Consider the following 16,756-nt stretch of genomic DNA (forward strand, 5'->3'; position numbering starts at 1 on the left):
TAAATTATTATATATTTATGTATTATAAATGGTGGTGGAGTGGGGAGACCTGCTTCAGTGTGAACTCAGCATTCTGGGTCTGAGGCCTACACCTGATTACTGTTTGTGTGGAGCTCCATTCATAATCAGGATGTGAAAGGTAAGTTACCGTATATACTCTCATTTAAGTTATCCCACGGATAAGTCGGGGCTTGATTTAACGGCATTTTATAATGTTGGTCGTATAAGTTGAATGTGGAAAACTCTATTGGTCCAAGAGATTATGATATGTTACCGCTCATCTGAGAGAGTAACCACGGTACACACGGCCTTTTTATCTCTATGTATTGTGCCCACGTGAGCACAAAGTAATACCCGAACTATTCTGAAGCGATGTTTGCACTATTTTGTGTTTTTTGTATTTCACACCCTCATACCCCTTTATCGTAAGAGCATCCCTTATCTACGATGGAGCGTTCAATCAGAAGAAAATATGAAGCTGGTTTTAAATGAAAAGTCATTGAAGTGGCAAAAGAATTTGGTAACTGCGCTGCTGCAACAAAACTCATTGTGTCTGAGAAACTGGTGTGAGATCGGAGGAGGCAAGAAAATGTAAAAAAAATAAAATAAAATTTAAGTGTCACATTTTTGAACGGCGTATAAGTCGGGGTCTGATTTTATAATCAATTTTTCGGGTTTCAAGACCCGACTTATACGTGAGTATATACGGTAATTGCTTCTTTTAAATTGTCCTCACGTGGGTGTTTGTGGGTCCTGAAACAGACTGGAGTTCCATTTAGGTTGGGCTCCCAATTTTTGATGGCTGTAGTCAGGACAGATTCCATGCCCCCATGACCCTGACTGAAGTAAGCAGTGTGGAGAACGGTTTTTCTCTTCATTTAACAGAAAACTGCTCCAGGAGCGCTGTACAATGGCCAACCCTGCCCGCTGACCTCCAAAGGTCATGTGAAAAGACAAATTTCACCTCGGAAATAATAAATTACATCAAATCAAAAATAATAAGAAAATGGTGTGGTATATTTACTCCTTTGAGTAATTTTAAATCACTTCTTCATTTTATTCTCTTTTACCAAATGTTAAGCCCAACAGAGGATCAATGTCAATTTATTTATTGAGCACATTTAAAACAGCATCAGTATTGCTGTAGCCAAATTGCTTTACAATAAAATCTCTCTCCATATATATATACAGTATATTATATATATATATATATATATATATATATATATATATATATATATATATATATATATATATGCAGTATATAAAATCCAATGTCTGTATGTCTGTCTGCTTTTCACAAGAGATCTACTGTACGTAATGGATTTAGATTGGTTGATTCTGCGACTATGTATTATAGTTCACTTGCGGTACCGATTTATTCACACAAATCTGAGAGAGAGGCTGCAGGCCGAGGGGAGGGAGGTAGGGCCCTCCTCACTCACGCTTAGCTAGTGATCCCTTTTTGTTTATTGGTTTTTAAAGTTTATCCTGTTTCACTACTACACTGGCGAAGCCACGGGAAATGGTTAGTATGCAATAAACATAATTAAAATTAATAGGATATAATACAATAACAGCACAATACAAACCAGCAGGAAACTGAAACAAACAAATGACTACAGGCCCACTCGTGCACATACCATCATGGGAGTGGTCTGGAACTGCCAGTCCAGCTAAAGTGGAAATCTTTGGGATGTGGAGAGAAAACTAGAAACAAATGCGAGGCCTTACTATAAATAAAGGAATTATTTTGTAAATGACTGTTTAAATTTGAATATAAAAAGCTGTTGATATTCTAAACATGGCAATCCTTATTAAGTTTTAACAAGTTACAGACACTACAGGTAATCTATATCTTTATACAGTGTGCCGGACGGCCGGAGCCCTTAACCTGCCGGGATGCCATGAGTGTTGAAGGGGGGGGAGAGTATTTGTGAGACCATTTCTCCCCTGGACCGACAGAGGGGGCCCGATTGGCTTTCAGCAGGGCTATGGGTTGTGAGCATGGAAACTCAACCCTGCTGGGGCCCGTGCCCACCACCAGGGGACGCCTGGACTTTTTACAGGGCCCTATTTGGCAGCACTTCTGCCACACCTGGAAGTGCTGCCAGAAGAAGCTCGTTGGGCACCTGAACTCCTTTCGGGTGCCCTATAAAAGAAGCCAGCCAACACCACTCAATGGCCGGAGTTGGAAGGAGGAAAACAAAGCTCTTGTGGAGGAGTGGAGGTGGAAGGACAGGTGGCAATAGGGCCAGTGCTGTTTGTGCCTGTGTGCCGTGGGGACTAACACCAGTCCCCTGCCTGTCTGTGTCGGGGTCAAGGAGGCTGTCCATGCCCTTGGGCATCACAACGGTTAATCTACTCTATACAGTATGTACTGGCTCACTCACTCAATCATAAACACTATTCCTTATTTAGTTAAAAAAGTAGAAATTTGGCAGGATTGTACATCTAGGTCAGTAGGTATCCACTAAGAAAGGATATTTTGATATATCAATATTCAGGGGTAACCCCAAAAAAACTAAGTACCTCAAAATCTTAAAAATGCTTTGATTGATTTGACTAAAATGTGGAGGCATTATAGAAAATGATAATTAAAAAAAAAAGATAAATGGCTGACCTGTGGTTTTTATTTTTATTTGTCCATATATGTTGAAGTTAATGGTATAGTACGCAGGCTGTTCTTAGCAAAAATGTCCTTTTCTTCACACAGAAAAACTGGGCTGTAGATAAAGGCCAAAATGGAAGGTTGCATGAAGCTCAAAGAAGATGTGGTCAGCTAGTTGTGCCCTTGGCTACACTCCCTGAGCTGTTGGCTTCTTCTTAATCCTCACAGTGCGGTATGAAATACATACAAATTCAGTGAGGGTTGGGTGGGCAGTGGGGTATGATTGTCCCACTTGGACTGTCAACCTCGCTTATTTATAAACAGTACATATACTTCGAACAATGGCGTGGGTGACGGGGCCCCTTGATGGTAAAATACACAGAATGGAGAACAGGGATGCCCCTCGGGCCCCAATGTGCCGCTATGCTCCAATTTGCAAAGCAGAAACAGTGAAGTGCCAGCCCACTCCAAGCCCAGGGTGCAGCACAAGCCAGAAGCGACAGCATGCCCTGTCAGTTTAAATGCTTGCACAGCTCAGTAAAGGCGGCCCTCATGAACAGACACAGAAGAGGTGGACACTGTACACGATTCACCATATTATTTCTTTTCACCTGCTTTTTTCTGTGCACTGCTTGAAACATTCAATTCATTGCACAGGCCAAACAAATGTGCAGCGCGTAAATGTCAGAGCTGTATGTAATAAGTAAAAGTAAACCATCATTTAGTGTATGTTGCTTTTGATGGAAACCCTCCAAAACTTTGTAATGGTACAAGAATACAGATCTAAGCGTTATATTCAAATCTAATTAAAGTTATCGTTTTCACGTGATGTGCTACTGGGTGAAATTATATTTATATTCAAAACTCCCATTATTCCTAGTAATGACAATTCAAAAAGAATAGAGTTTTCTGCAAAATTGTGTTTTCTAGTGACCAAAAACAAAAGTCGTGGTCAGTCACTAGGAAAAGCAAGAATGGATCTACGGCACAAATGTTTTACTCTGACTGACTGTCTGTAGGATGTTCTAGAGCAGGGGTGGGCAATGTCGGTCCTGGAGGGCCGCAATGGCTGCAGGTTTTCATTACAACCCAATTGTTAAATTATGTAAACCAAACCTTTCCAATCTCAGATCTTATTTAATTTTATGGTTTGTTAGTCTGCAATGCAAGGTTTTTATATTGTTGATTATTTTCCTTTCCAAGGATGAAGCATCAAAATGTCACTTGAGCAATAAGTGCTTCATCAGCAGTAACTGACTTCTCATTAAGAAACTGGGTTGGAACAAAAACCTGCAGCCACTGCGGCTCTCTAGGACCGACATTGCCCACCCCGGTCTAGAATAAGAAACTCCAGTGAACTAATAATATAACCCCCTAAAAACAAAGCTAGTTACATAGTGCTTTTAATACACCGGATGAACTGAAAGCACTCTAACCAAGGCCCATTGTTTTAGGTAATTCAGCTAGTATAAAATAAAGCACAGTCAAGAAGTATCAGCCATCGCCTTAAGATTTAAGTTGACTTAAAGATAAATAAACATATAGTTCTGCTAGAAATAACTCACAGCCTTACACACCCAAAACAAAGCAAACTAACAGCTGAAACGTCTTGTGCCATAACACAGCAATTAAGCAGTTCATCTTTGGCGTTTTAATGAAGTCATTACCTTGAATACAGCGGTGGAACTGTTGAGTCTGAAGGAGTGGCAAAGAATCTGAAAAGAAAGAAGTCATCGTCAACAACCAAACAGACCGCTTAACAAACAAAGAGTGTCAGATGGAGGGGACTGTTACAACTGGGGATGCTGACAAGAGTCAATCAATCAATCATTATTATATACAGCAGAAATGAGAGCATGCTGCATCATCGACCAATCTTTATTTTAGATAAGACATACAGGTTTATATAATCTACAGTGGTGTGAAAAACTATTTGCCCCCTTCCTGATTTCTTATTCTTTTGCATGTTTGTCACACAAAATGTTTCTGATCATCAAACACATTTAACCTTTAGTCAAATATAACACAAGTAAACACAAAATGCAGTTTTTAAATGATGGATTTTATTATTTAGGGAGAAAAAAAATCCAAACCTACATGGCCCTGTGTGAAAAAGTAATTGCCCCCTTGTTCAAAAATCACCTAACTGTGGTGTATCACACCTGAGTTCAATTTCCTGATTACTGCCACACCTGTTTCAATCAAGAAATCACTTCAATAGGAGCTGCCTGACACAGAGAAGTAGACCAAAAGCACCTCAAAAGCTAGACATCATGCCAAGATCCAAAGAAATTCAGGAACAAATGAGAACAGAAGTAACTGAGATCTATCAGTCTGGTAAAGGTTATAAAGCCATTTCTAAAGCTTTGTGACTCCAGCGAACCACAGTGAGAGCCATTATCCACAAATGGCAAAAACATGGAACAGTGGTGAACCTTCTCAGGAGTGGCCGGCCGGCCGACCAAAATGACCCCAAGAGCGCAGAGACGACTCATCCGAGAGGTCACAAAAGACCCCAGGACAACGTCTAAAGAACTGCAGGCCTCAAATGCCTCAATTAAGGTCAGTGTTCACGACTCCACCATAAGAAAGAGACTGGGCAAAAACGGCCTGCATGGCAGATTTCCAAGATGCAAACCACTGTTAAGCAAAAGAACATTAGGGCTTGTCTCAATTTTGCTAAGAAACATCTCAATGATTGCCAAGACTTTTGGGAAAATACCTTGTGGACTGATGAGACAAAAGTTGAACTTTTTGAAGGCAAATGTCCCGTTACATCTGGCGAAAAGGAACACAGCATTTCAGAAAAAGAACATCATACCAACAGTAAAATATGGTGGTGGTAGTGTGATGGTCTGGGGTTGTTTTGCTGCTTCAGGACCTGGAAGGCTTGCTGTGATAGATGGAACCATGAATTCTACTGTCTACCAAAAATCCTGAAGGAGAATGTCCGCCATCTGTTCGTCAACTCAAGCTGAAGTGATCTTGGGTGCTGCAACAGGACAATGACCCAAAACACACCAGCAAATCCACCTCTGAATGGCTGAAGAAAAACAAAATGAAGACTTTGGAGTGGCCTAGTCAAAGTCCTGACCTGAATCCAATTGAGATGCTATGGCATGACCTTAAAAAGGCGCTTCATGCTAGAAAACCCTCAAATAAAGCTGAATTACAACAATTCTGCAAAGATGAGTGGGCCAAAATTCCTCCAGAGCGCTGTAAAAGACTCATTGCAAGTTATCGCAAACGCTTGATTGCAGTTATTGCTGCTAAGGGTGGCCCAACCAGTTATTAGGTTCAGGGGGCAATTACTTTTCACACAGGGCCATGTAGGTTTGGATTTTTTTTTCTCCCTAAATAATAAAAACCATCATTTAAAAAAAGCATTTTGTGTTTACTTGTGTTATATTTGACTAATGGTTGAATGTGTTTGATGATCAGAAACATTTTGTGTGACAAACATGCAAAAGAATAAGAAATCAGGAAGGGGGCAAATAGTTTTTCACACCACTGTATATATATATATATATATTACCACTGACTCACTCATCATGAGGACTTGAATTTTTGAATGTAGGTTACCCTCTGCCCATAGGTGCTCGCTAAGAAATGGCTTTAAAAATTTCGTGGTCCAAGCACAAAATTTCTTATACTTTTTTAGGCCCATTTGTATGTCTGTCCAATTTTCACGAGAGAACTACGTAATGGATTTAGATTGGGTTTTTACTATAATTTACTTCTCTCTTCGCGCTAAGTATCAGAGTTCATTTGCAATAACGATTTATTAGCGTGAATCCAAGAGAAACTCATCGGGCTGCGGGGCCCTCCTCACTCATGTGTCAGCCTCGGGGCGTAACCGTAACTCCACTTAGTTAGCAAACGAGAGAACTACTTAACGGATTTAGTCACTAGTCATTATGCAACCCGTTGAATCCTAAGACAGGGTCACAGGGGTCTGCTGGAGCCAATCCCAGCCAACACAGGGCGCAAGGCAAGAAACAACACCGGGCAGGGTGCCAACCCACCGCTGGGCACACGCACACACACACCCCAAGCACACACTAGGAACAATTTAGAATCACCAATACACCTAACCTGCATGTCTTTGGACTGTGGGAGGAAACCCACACGGACACGGGGAGAACATGCAAACTCCACGCAGGGAGGACCCGGGAAGTGAATCCAGGTCTCCTAACTGCGAGGCAGCAGTGCTACCACTGTGCCACCGTGCCACCCCTTAACAGATTTAGATCTTTTTGTTTTTATAATTTGTTTGAACATTCCGGTTGATTTTGCGACTTGTCTCATCGCGCTAAGAATCAGAGTTTGCTTGCAGGAGCGATATATTCGTGCTAATCCGAGACAGAGGCTGTGGGCCGAGGGAGTTGTAAGAGTGACGTCAGGAGTGGGGAGCTGGGCCGGGCCCTCCTCACTGTCCTGTTTCACTAATATGGGGGATGGCTAGTTGGTAATAAAAATTGAAAACCTTTTTGAAAACACCTTTTTGCTTTATCATTATGGGTACCTGAGTGTAGACTGATGGACAAAAATGAAAAATGTATCCCTTTAAAATTAAATCTACAACACAATAAAGTGAACAGAAAGTGAACTTTCTGAATGCACTGCATATTCCACGTAATCCTGATTTTCACTGTTAATAATAATTGGCCTGTGAGTCTCTAAGACTTTCAAATATTAAAGGGTGCAATTTATGACAAACGGTTCAAGGGTTCTTACCTCTTTCACAGCTGCTGATTCTGAACCACAGGGAATATGGATTTCCTTCAGTGAGATTATTCTGCTATCTAGGAAAAAAACAACACCTTTACTGAAGAGAAACAAGCTAAACTAACAGAACATTTTACTGTTTATTTGCCTTTTTCGTTTCTAACATAAAGCTGTGCGCGCACACTCCTTTGAGAGAGTCTACCAGGTACTGTACCAAAATAAAATCGATACACTGCATACACACAAATCTCATGTTTGGCATAACAAAACGTTAGAGGAAGTGGAAGCATAAGACGGTAAAAGAACAGTTTTATCGGTGAGTTTTCTTAAAAGCGCAACTCACCATTACTGCGCATGAAACTCACAATGAGGCTTCGTCTCCAGAGTCTAACCTCGGACTTTAAGTGAGGCCTAGAAATCAAAATGAGCCTCACCCCAAAAGAAGCCTTCTAGCCCCAGGGGTCGCCAACTCCAGTCCTGGAGGACCACCATGGTGGCAGGATTTCATTCCAACCCTTTTTTTTAATGAGTGCCCTGTTTGTGCTGCTAATTAACTTCTTGTGAATTCATTTCAATCGACTTGCTTTTTTAAGATTTGTTCCCCTGAATGTCTTTGTCGTTCCTCTGAATTGCTTCATTTCTTTCCTTAAATGGCACCCAAACAGAAATGAAACGTGAAGTGAGTGAGTCAACAGAAGACCAACCAAGTCAGGGCCTCAACCTCCAACCAATTTCACTCCAACCAGCTGCTTAATGAGGTGCCAATTCTTGTTGTTAATTAAAGCCATTCTTTAATTTCATGACTTGTTGTTACTCTTGCTGTGCATTAGCAGACATTTCTGAAATTGCTGACTTTCTCTTTTCTAAGAATACTATTAAAATGTTTTGGGGACCTGAGCAGATCGACATTCCTGAGACCTTCATCTTTCTTCATTTTCAGATATTGTATGATGGACACCAGTTGTTTTGGCTCGTTTTGCATCTCATTTTTGTTTGGCTGCTAATTAAAGAAAAAGAAACAATTAAGGGACCTGAGTCTTCTAGAGCAAGTTAATTAAAATTAGTGGAAAAACAGGTCACTCATTAAGAAAAGTGCAGCCGCGGTGGTCCTCCAGGACTGGAGTTGGCGACCCCTGTTCTAGCCTACCAAAAAGGGTAAAGGCTGTGCTGTTCAAAAAAGGAAGAGGGGAGCTGTAGAAAACCCCTGGCCACAACAACAACAACATTTATTTCTATAGCATGTTTTCATACAAATGACGTAGCTCAAAGTGATTTACAAGATGAAGAAAGAACAAAAATAATGTATATAAAAATTAGGCAATACTAATTAACAGAGAATAAAGTAAGGTTTGATGGCCAGGGAGGACAGACCAAAAACGAAAAAAAACGCCCGAGGGCTGGAGAAAAAAACAAAATCTGCAGGGGTTCCGAGGCCACGAGACCACCCAGCCCCTACTAGGCTTTCTACCTGAGATCAATGATCTCAATCAGTTCTCATGGTTTTCAGGCTTCACGTGGAAGAATTAGGTGATGATGGTCTTGTGGACCTCTGGCCTTGAATCCATCAATGTAGGGACAGCACAGTGCTTTGATGGGAAGGTGGGGGTGCAGATCGCCACCACAGAAAACTCGCAAGACAAAGAGCAGGGAAAGTAGGGGTTAGTATGGATTTTGGAGCCATGAAAAAAAAAGACAGTTCAATGCATATACAGAATATCAGGGTTACACTAAAATGAAGCCATGCTCAAATAAAGAGTTTTTAGCAGTTTTTTAAAGTGCTCCACTGTATTAGCCTGGCGAATTTCTATCGGTAAACTATTTCAGATTTGAGGTGCATAACAGCAGAAGGCCGTCCGCCTCACCACTTCTTTTAAGTTTAGCTCTTGGAATTCTAAGGAGACACTCATTTGAAGATCTGAGGTGACGATTTGAAGTGTAAGGTGAGAGACATAAGATGAAGTGAGATTATTTAAGGCTTTGTAAAACACAACATACCAAAAACAATAATTCTTTATCATAAAAGGTTTTTTAACAAAAAAAAATTCAAAAAAAGAAAAAACAGTAAAAATGGATTATGCCTAAAAGGTGAACCAATGTGGGGAAACTTGTCCACGAGGCTTCAGATCTTATTCTTTTAAACAAATATTTCAAATCTGCTTATGAAGTGCAGGGTTGTTGGGAAGCTGCAGTTTATCCCAGCAAGACAGGAACAGTCCCTTGACAGGGCGCCGGTCCATCATAGAGTAAGCACACACACACACACGCACACAAATACACACACACACACACACACACACACACACACACACACAAACACACACACACACACACCTGGGGCTAGTTTAGCATCTCCAGTTCATCAAGCCCGCATGTCTATGCAATGTGGAAGGAAACTGGCATGTCGAAGTGTAGAACACGTGAACTCCATGCAGGGAACACCCACATCTCCTGCGTTAACTGCTGCACCATCAGGCCACACAGCGAAATTCTGGCACGCAGACTTATTCTGCTAAACTGGAAGAACCCAAACTCTCCTCTTTTAAGTCAGTGGGAAAACGATGTTTTATACGATTTGAAATTGGAAAAAATCAAATACTCAGTTAGGGGATCTGTACAGAACTTTTTAAAAAAATGGCAGGATCTAATCAATAATATTTTACAATAAGCTCTTAAAGCACCGAGGAAGCAATTCTCTCCGCATATCTTTCTCTTCTCCATTCATCTCCATTGCCCTTTGAAACTAATCAATTTAGGTTTGTTTACAAGCTTTAAGTTTTACTCCGTTGGCCCTGCTCTCTTTCTCAGGGGTGGGGGACGATCTGTTTTCAATCCTATTTTTTGTAAAAATTGATCTACTTGTATGGAATGACTACAATAAAATTAATAAAATATTTAAAAAAATCAAAATAAGAGCACTTACACAATCCAAAATTCAAACAGAGAGCTGTAAGACAAATGTTGAAAATAATAATACGGCCACAACCCTGTGATGGTCTGCTGGGCTCTTAAATAACACTGCGGGGGCTCCATCGTTGCCCCTGTCTTGTTACATTGTGCAAAAGAATTGATCTTAAGATAAAACAATAGTCTGTCAGTCATTATCCAACCCGCTATATCCTAACACAGGGTCACGGGGGTCTGCTGGTGCCAACCCCAGCCAGCACAGGGCGCAAGGCAGGAACAAACCCCAGGCAGGGCGCCAGCCCACTGCAGGGCACACACACCAGGGACAGTTTAGGGTCGTCAATACACCCAACCTGCATGTCTTTGGACTGTGGGAGGAAACCCACGCAGACACGGGGAGAACATGCCAACTCCACGCAGGTAGGACCCGGGACTAACTGCAAGGCAGCAGCGCTACCACTGCGCCATAAAACAATAATTTAAACCCAATTTTAAATAAAGGAAAATAAACCATAAACTGAATGCAATATTAACAAAAAAAAAACAAAAAAGGGAGAACACGTCTGCTTGCATCCAAATAACACCCATAATAATTTTCAAAATGACTCTGAAAACAATATGGAAGACTCAGTATTGACACATATGATCCACAGGATGACACATGGCAGTCGTCTTTCATATACTCAGGACTAGTTTGAAGTTTGGCTATTTTTTTTGGACATGTGAAACAATGGCCTTCATTCTCCAAATGACAAACCATTACACAACTCCTTACCTCTCAAATTCAATTTTAATCCTGAATGTTTTCAGCACTTTATTCTTTTTTATTTTAGCAAACTCCGTGGTGATCTAAATAAACACATCACCACACCACAGTCCTGGCCACACTGGGATCCTCTCAGATTCAGACTCACATGTATTACTAGAAAGCTGACAATATCAAGCTTTTGACCCCTTGCTGAAACCAAATCAATCAGTGAGACGATTCAGATCAGCCAGCTATCTTACTGTCAGGGAGGTCAACTCAATTGAAAATCCCAAGAAGAATGTGGTCCATAGTAGGCATTCAAGGGCCTTCGCCGACTCAGAATAAATAAAAGAAGACCACATAAGATGAAAAAGGGAGATTTATTAACAAAAAGTGAACAACAGTGTTCAGAGTAACAGAGATTGGTTCAAAGCACAACACAACAAAACAAAGTAAGGAATGAAAAAGCTTCTATAAGCCTACAGTAATACAATGGAAGGCCCAGTGAAGCCACTGATCTTAACGTGCATCACAGCTAATTTAATGGAAGCAATTATTTAAAAAAAACAATTGAGCAGCACATGTCTAGAACAGGAGTGTTAGTAAATACTCAACATGGGTTCACATGAGGAAGATCAAATGCTGGACTTCTATGACGAAGCAACAGAAGGATGCGATCTAAGAGGTGCATATGAGATCACTTATCATGATTTTCAGAATAAAGTGCCACATGAAAGGTTAGTGATCAAGTTGTAAAGTGGAAGCTCAGGGTTCGGTCTGTAGGCGAGTATAAAACTGCCTTAAATGCAGGACGCAAAAGGTTATGGTGAGGGAAACGTTTTTCAGAATTACTTGATGCAAGATGTGGTGTCCTCAGGGATCAGAGCTGTGGCCGCTGCTCTTTGTAATGCACATAAATGATCTGACCAGACCATAACCAATTTGCAGATTATACCAGGATAGGTGGATTGGCAGATAATCTCGAAACGGCTGAATCATTACAGAGGGACTTGGACAGCAGGCAGGCAGGCTTGGGCAGATGGAATGCATTGTAAGTAAATGTAAATACTTACATGTAGGAAGTCAAATTGTCATATCTGAATACACAATTGTGAGGTCTGCATTTATGAGAAGAACCTAGTGGGCACATCGCTGTCTACATTCAGACAGGGGATAGAAGTGACCAAGAAAGCTAAAAGGGTGACTGATAAGTTATACAGTATTTTACAAGATGTAGGCAATATGTCAGGGGAGGTTATTCTTAAGTTACATAATGCACTAGTAAGGCCTCAACTGGAGTACTGTGTTCAGTTTTGATCTCCATATCACAAAAAAAGGCACAGCAGCACTAGAGGAAGTTCAGAGAAGAGTGAATAGGCTGATTCTGGGGCTAAGAGGTCTGAGCGATGAGGTGAAATTTAAGGAGTTGAAACTTTTCAGTATAAGCAATCAAAGACTAAGAGAGAACATGACTGATATGTCTAAAATGATGAAATGAATTCGAACAGTGCAAGTCAGTTCTTACTTTACAACACAATCTACACGAAAACATGGAGACACAGACAGAAACTTGTTAAGGGTAGATTTCTCACAAATGTTAGAACATGCTTAAGTACATTTCCAAAGGCACTGCTTTATCATTAAAATGGAATAATAATTACATAATGCTTATCTACATGGAAAATCTACCCTCTCCCATCTTCAGGTATATTTGTTAAATGATTCAACTTTTGCAATTTTATATATCTGTCCACTTACTGAGCCCATCCATGAATTATCAAATCTGCCTAATTCAAGTGTCAATAACAAGGGCCACTCACTATAGCTGCTGGCACAAGGCAGGTTCCAGTCCTGGGGAGTCATGTACAACGCATTGCGTAGAATTCACACTAAAATATCGTGTACGGACAAAAGTGGAAATCTGCATATTCAATGGGTTAAGCTGCCGTGCGTGGCTTTACACCAAGTTTAGTTTTTATGCATTGCGAGGTGAGCATGGAAACAAGCGTACGCACCGTTTATACATGAGGCCCTGGAGCGGGATTCCTTACTTTTTACTGATCCCACATGATAAACTTCAAAGGATGTTATTGTATTTTAAATAGCACTCTTTGTGGCCTACGATGGCACCTTACTGTTTCATAGTAATACGTTTGAACTGTGGCTTGGATGTTGTTTGTGTATCATTGCATGTTTTTTGTGTCTTACTGTGGTTTCTAACCGGCAACTCTGAACCAGAAGGTGTGTGTGTGTGGCTTGTGTGTGCCCTGCGATGGGCTGGCGACCCGTCAAGGGTGGGTTCCCCTCTATGCCCAATGCTGCTGGGTTTAGCAATGGCTTCTTGTGAACCCTCAACTAGACAGGTCTGTAAGAAATCTGATACGTTAATTTTCTTATCTATATTTGTTTGCTTATTCGTTTTCATACAAGGACTCCAACAATAACGCAAAACCGCTTAAACGGGGATGCACATTAACGACTACTGTATATCACAATTTATTTTGCACTGAATTTCGACAGGCTTGTCCTTTCCTTGTGTACATGAAGGTCGGTCACTCTATTCAGATATACACGACTTTTATAGCGAAGCGCCGTATTTTTTTTATCTCGGTAACCTTTTTTCCTTTTACTGTTTTTAACTTTTCTCCTACACTACAGTGGACGGGCGTTTCTATGGTAACGGCGAGCGATTCGCACGCAGGCACCACGGACCGTGTTTACTTTCACTCTTCAACTACAAGGGCAGCGCTCGAGCAGAACGACACCAATGCGGTTTAACTCTTACCGTTAAGGTCGAATCTTTTCATTGCTACCCAGACTTTTAATGAGTCGTGCCGTCTGTCCCCAGGCGCTGTCTGCATGGCCATCTTCTTTAGGATGCTAGGTAGGTGGATTCGCGCTGCATACTGGGAGAACTACACCAGTTTCCCATCATGCACTAGAATCTCAGACCAGCATCCTGAAAATAGTAGCAGTTGTAAAACTACAATTCCCACAATGCAGCCTATTGAGTTGGGCGCGCAGCTTTCCCGCTTTCTATCCAAGAACGCCTCACAGTTCAGTTCAGGAGGAATCAGAAGTGAGGGGTTAAGTGAAAATATAGCGTGGGGAAATTTTTAAAAGTGGGTTGGATTTCTTTTTTACTTTTTTTTTTAACTTTACAGTTTTTGTTCATTTTTATAACTTTATTAATAAGATTTTGAGATTCTGCTATGTGCCAAAGCAAAAATCGGTCTGGTATGCGTTTGTGGTGTTTTGTGAAGTTGTCACCTTAGCGTTGCACTATTAGAATTTAATCCTTTGAGTGCATTTCATTATAACAATTATCATTAGTAAGGACAATTTTCAAGGCATCAGGATACAGGCAGAGATTTAGGAGAAAATCAAGATTCAGGCGTTTTTTCGTCACACACGTAGTTATTGTGGTGCAACGTGCAGTGAAGTAAAGCGATCTTAAAGGAGCGAACTCAGCGGCGCCATCAGTAGCCTGTACTGGTAAAGGAGCACAGAACAAGAGTTATAGGCCGTTTAGATTATTTATAGCATTACTTTTGCTTTTCTGAAATGTTTTGGCTTGTAAATGTAACTGTGATTGCATATAGGAACTGAGATGAATTTGAACTTGGCTAACTAATGATCAGTTTTGTCTTTGGTAATCCACCTTAATAAAGTAATTGTGTGTCTGCGGTGGCGTAGCTAGAGTTTTTGTCATCCAAGGTGGGCTCTGAGTTTAACACTCCCACCCCATTACAAAATAAAACAAAATGCATATGTCATATCATTGTCTAACCCGCTATATCCTAACACGGGGTCACGGGGGTCTGCTGGAACCAATTCCAGCCATCACAGGTCGCAAGGCAGGAAACAAACCCAAGGCAGGGCGCACACACACACACACATCGAGGACAATTTAGGATCGCCAATGCACCTAACCTGCATGTCTTTGGACTGTGGGAGGAAACCCAGGCACACACGGGGAGAACATGCAAACTCCACACAGGGAGGACCCGGAAAACGAACCCAGGTCTCCTAACTGCGAGGCAGAAATGAAAGTGATGAAATTTTTAGCTAAATTTTTAATTATTAATTACAATTGAGACATTTCAATAATGCCCCTTCATTCTTCTTTAATACTTTTTCCCTCACCTTTTTCTTAGTTCTAAAAGCAGCACAGCTCACTTTTGTTCACTTCATCGTCAGCCTGAGGGAATAATAAAATATTATAAACTACCTGACCCTCGCAGCTCCGTCCATGTAGTAGTGAAACAGGATAAAGTTTATCAATATTAATTTTAAAAAAATGTCATTCTGGCCAAACAGAAGGTAGGTACACTCCAACGTCAAACGATGGCACCGTACTCTCACCTAAAGGATTATTAGGAACACCTGTTCAATTTCTCATGAATGCAATTATCTAATCAACCAATCACATGGCAGTTGCTTCAATGCATTTAGGGCTGTGGTCCTGGTCAAGACAATCTCCTGAACTCCAAACTGAATGTCAGAATGGGAAAGAAAGGAGATTGAAGCAATTTGGAGTGTGGCATGGTTGTTGGTGCCAGACGGGCCGGTTTGAGTATTTCACCATCTGCTCAGTTACTGGGATTTTCACGCACAACCATTTCTAGGGTTTACAAAGAATGGTGTGAAAAGGGAAAAACATCCAGTATGTGGCAGTCCTGTGGGCGATGGGGGGATGTTTTCTTGGTACACTTTAGGCCCCTTAGTGCCAATTGGGCATCGTTTAAATGCCACGGGCTACCTGAGCATTGTTTCTGACCATGTCCATCCCTTCATGACCACCATGTACCAATCCTCTGATGGCTACTTGCAGCAGGATAATGCACCATGTCACAAAGCTCGAATCATTTCAAATTGGTTTCTTGAACATGACAATGAGTTCACTGTACTAAAATGGCCCCCACAGTCACCAGTTCTCAACCCAATAGAGCATCTTTGGGATGTGGTGGAACGGGAGCTTCGTGCCCTGGATGTGCATCCCACAAATCTCCATCAACTGCAAGATGCTATCCTATCAATATGGACCAACATTTGTAAAGAACGCTTTCAGCACCTTGTTGAATCAATGCCACGTAGAATGAAGGCAGTTCTGAAGGCGAAAGGGGGTCAAACACTGTATTAGTATGGTGGTCCTAATAATCCTTTAGGTGAGTGTATGTGATTGTGTTCAGGTCTGACGGGAGACCGTCCCATGCGTGGGGAGAAAAGCACATGGCCGTGACATCTCTGGCAATCAGCAGCTACCCTCTAAAACACACAGAGCTCTGATCTCTCTCTCAAAAACGTCAAAAGTTACTGCTTAACAATCTGCAGAAGATAATGTCTGTTGAACAAACAAACACATCACATTTCTTTAATCCTTGTGTTCATCAAAATTTCTATCTTAATAGAACTTGGGTGCTGTACTGTGTTAGCCATTGTGAATGTAGAGAAAAGCCAAGCAAAGTGACCCCTTTTATTGGCTAACTAAAAAGATTACAATATGCCAGCTTTCGAGGCAACTCAGGCGCCTTCTTCAGGCAAGATGGGAATCAGAAACTGAAGTTTCCTGTGTTTATAGCCACACACTAGGACAAGAAACAACAATGGGAAATCTTTAAATGAAAAATCTTGAATGTAAAAAATTAATAGGTTCACTCAGGCTAAGATTAATTAAACAGGAGAGAGAGGAACAATGTATGGTGAAGATCTTTGGATAAGATGACTGTCCAACAAAGTCCTTTGAAGTCCGTGATGAGTTTTTC

General features: G+C 41.1%; 1 protein-coding gene across 2 annotated transcripts in view; it reads right to left on the reverse strand.

Moving 5' to 3' along the window:
• si:zfos-1056e6.1 (uncharacterized protein LOC107988029 homolog) overlaps positions 1-13,902 on the reverse strand; it is a 53,477-nt gene extending 39,575 nt beyond the window's left edge. For both annotated transcript variants that reach the window (XR_005630847.1, XM_039738093.1), the window contains exons 1-3: positions 13,777-13,902; positions 7,349-7,416; positions 4,279-4,326 (exon numbers count right to left, since the gene is read on the reverse strand). Coding sequence is in view for 1 of the 2 variants with exons in the window: in XM_039738093.1 (XP_039594027.1) it covers positions 4,279-4,326; positions 7,349-7,416; positions 13,777-13,858 (198 nt within the window). In the remaining variant the exon portion in view is untranslated. The remainder of the gene's footprint in view (positions 1-4,278; positions 4,327-7,348; positions 7,417-13,776) is intronic.
• Positions 13,903-16,756: the final 2,854 nt, after the last annotated feature.

Source organism: Polypterus senegalus, chromosome 16 (assembly GCF_016835505.1).
Source record: "Polypterus senegalus isolate Bchr_013 chromosome 16, ASM1683550v1, whole genome shotgun sequence".
NCBI lineage: Eukaryota > Metazoa > Chordata > Cladistia > Polypteriformes > Polypteridae > Polypterus > Polypterus senegalus.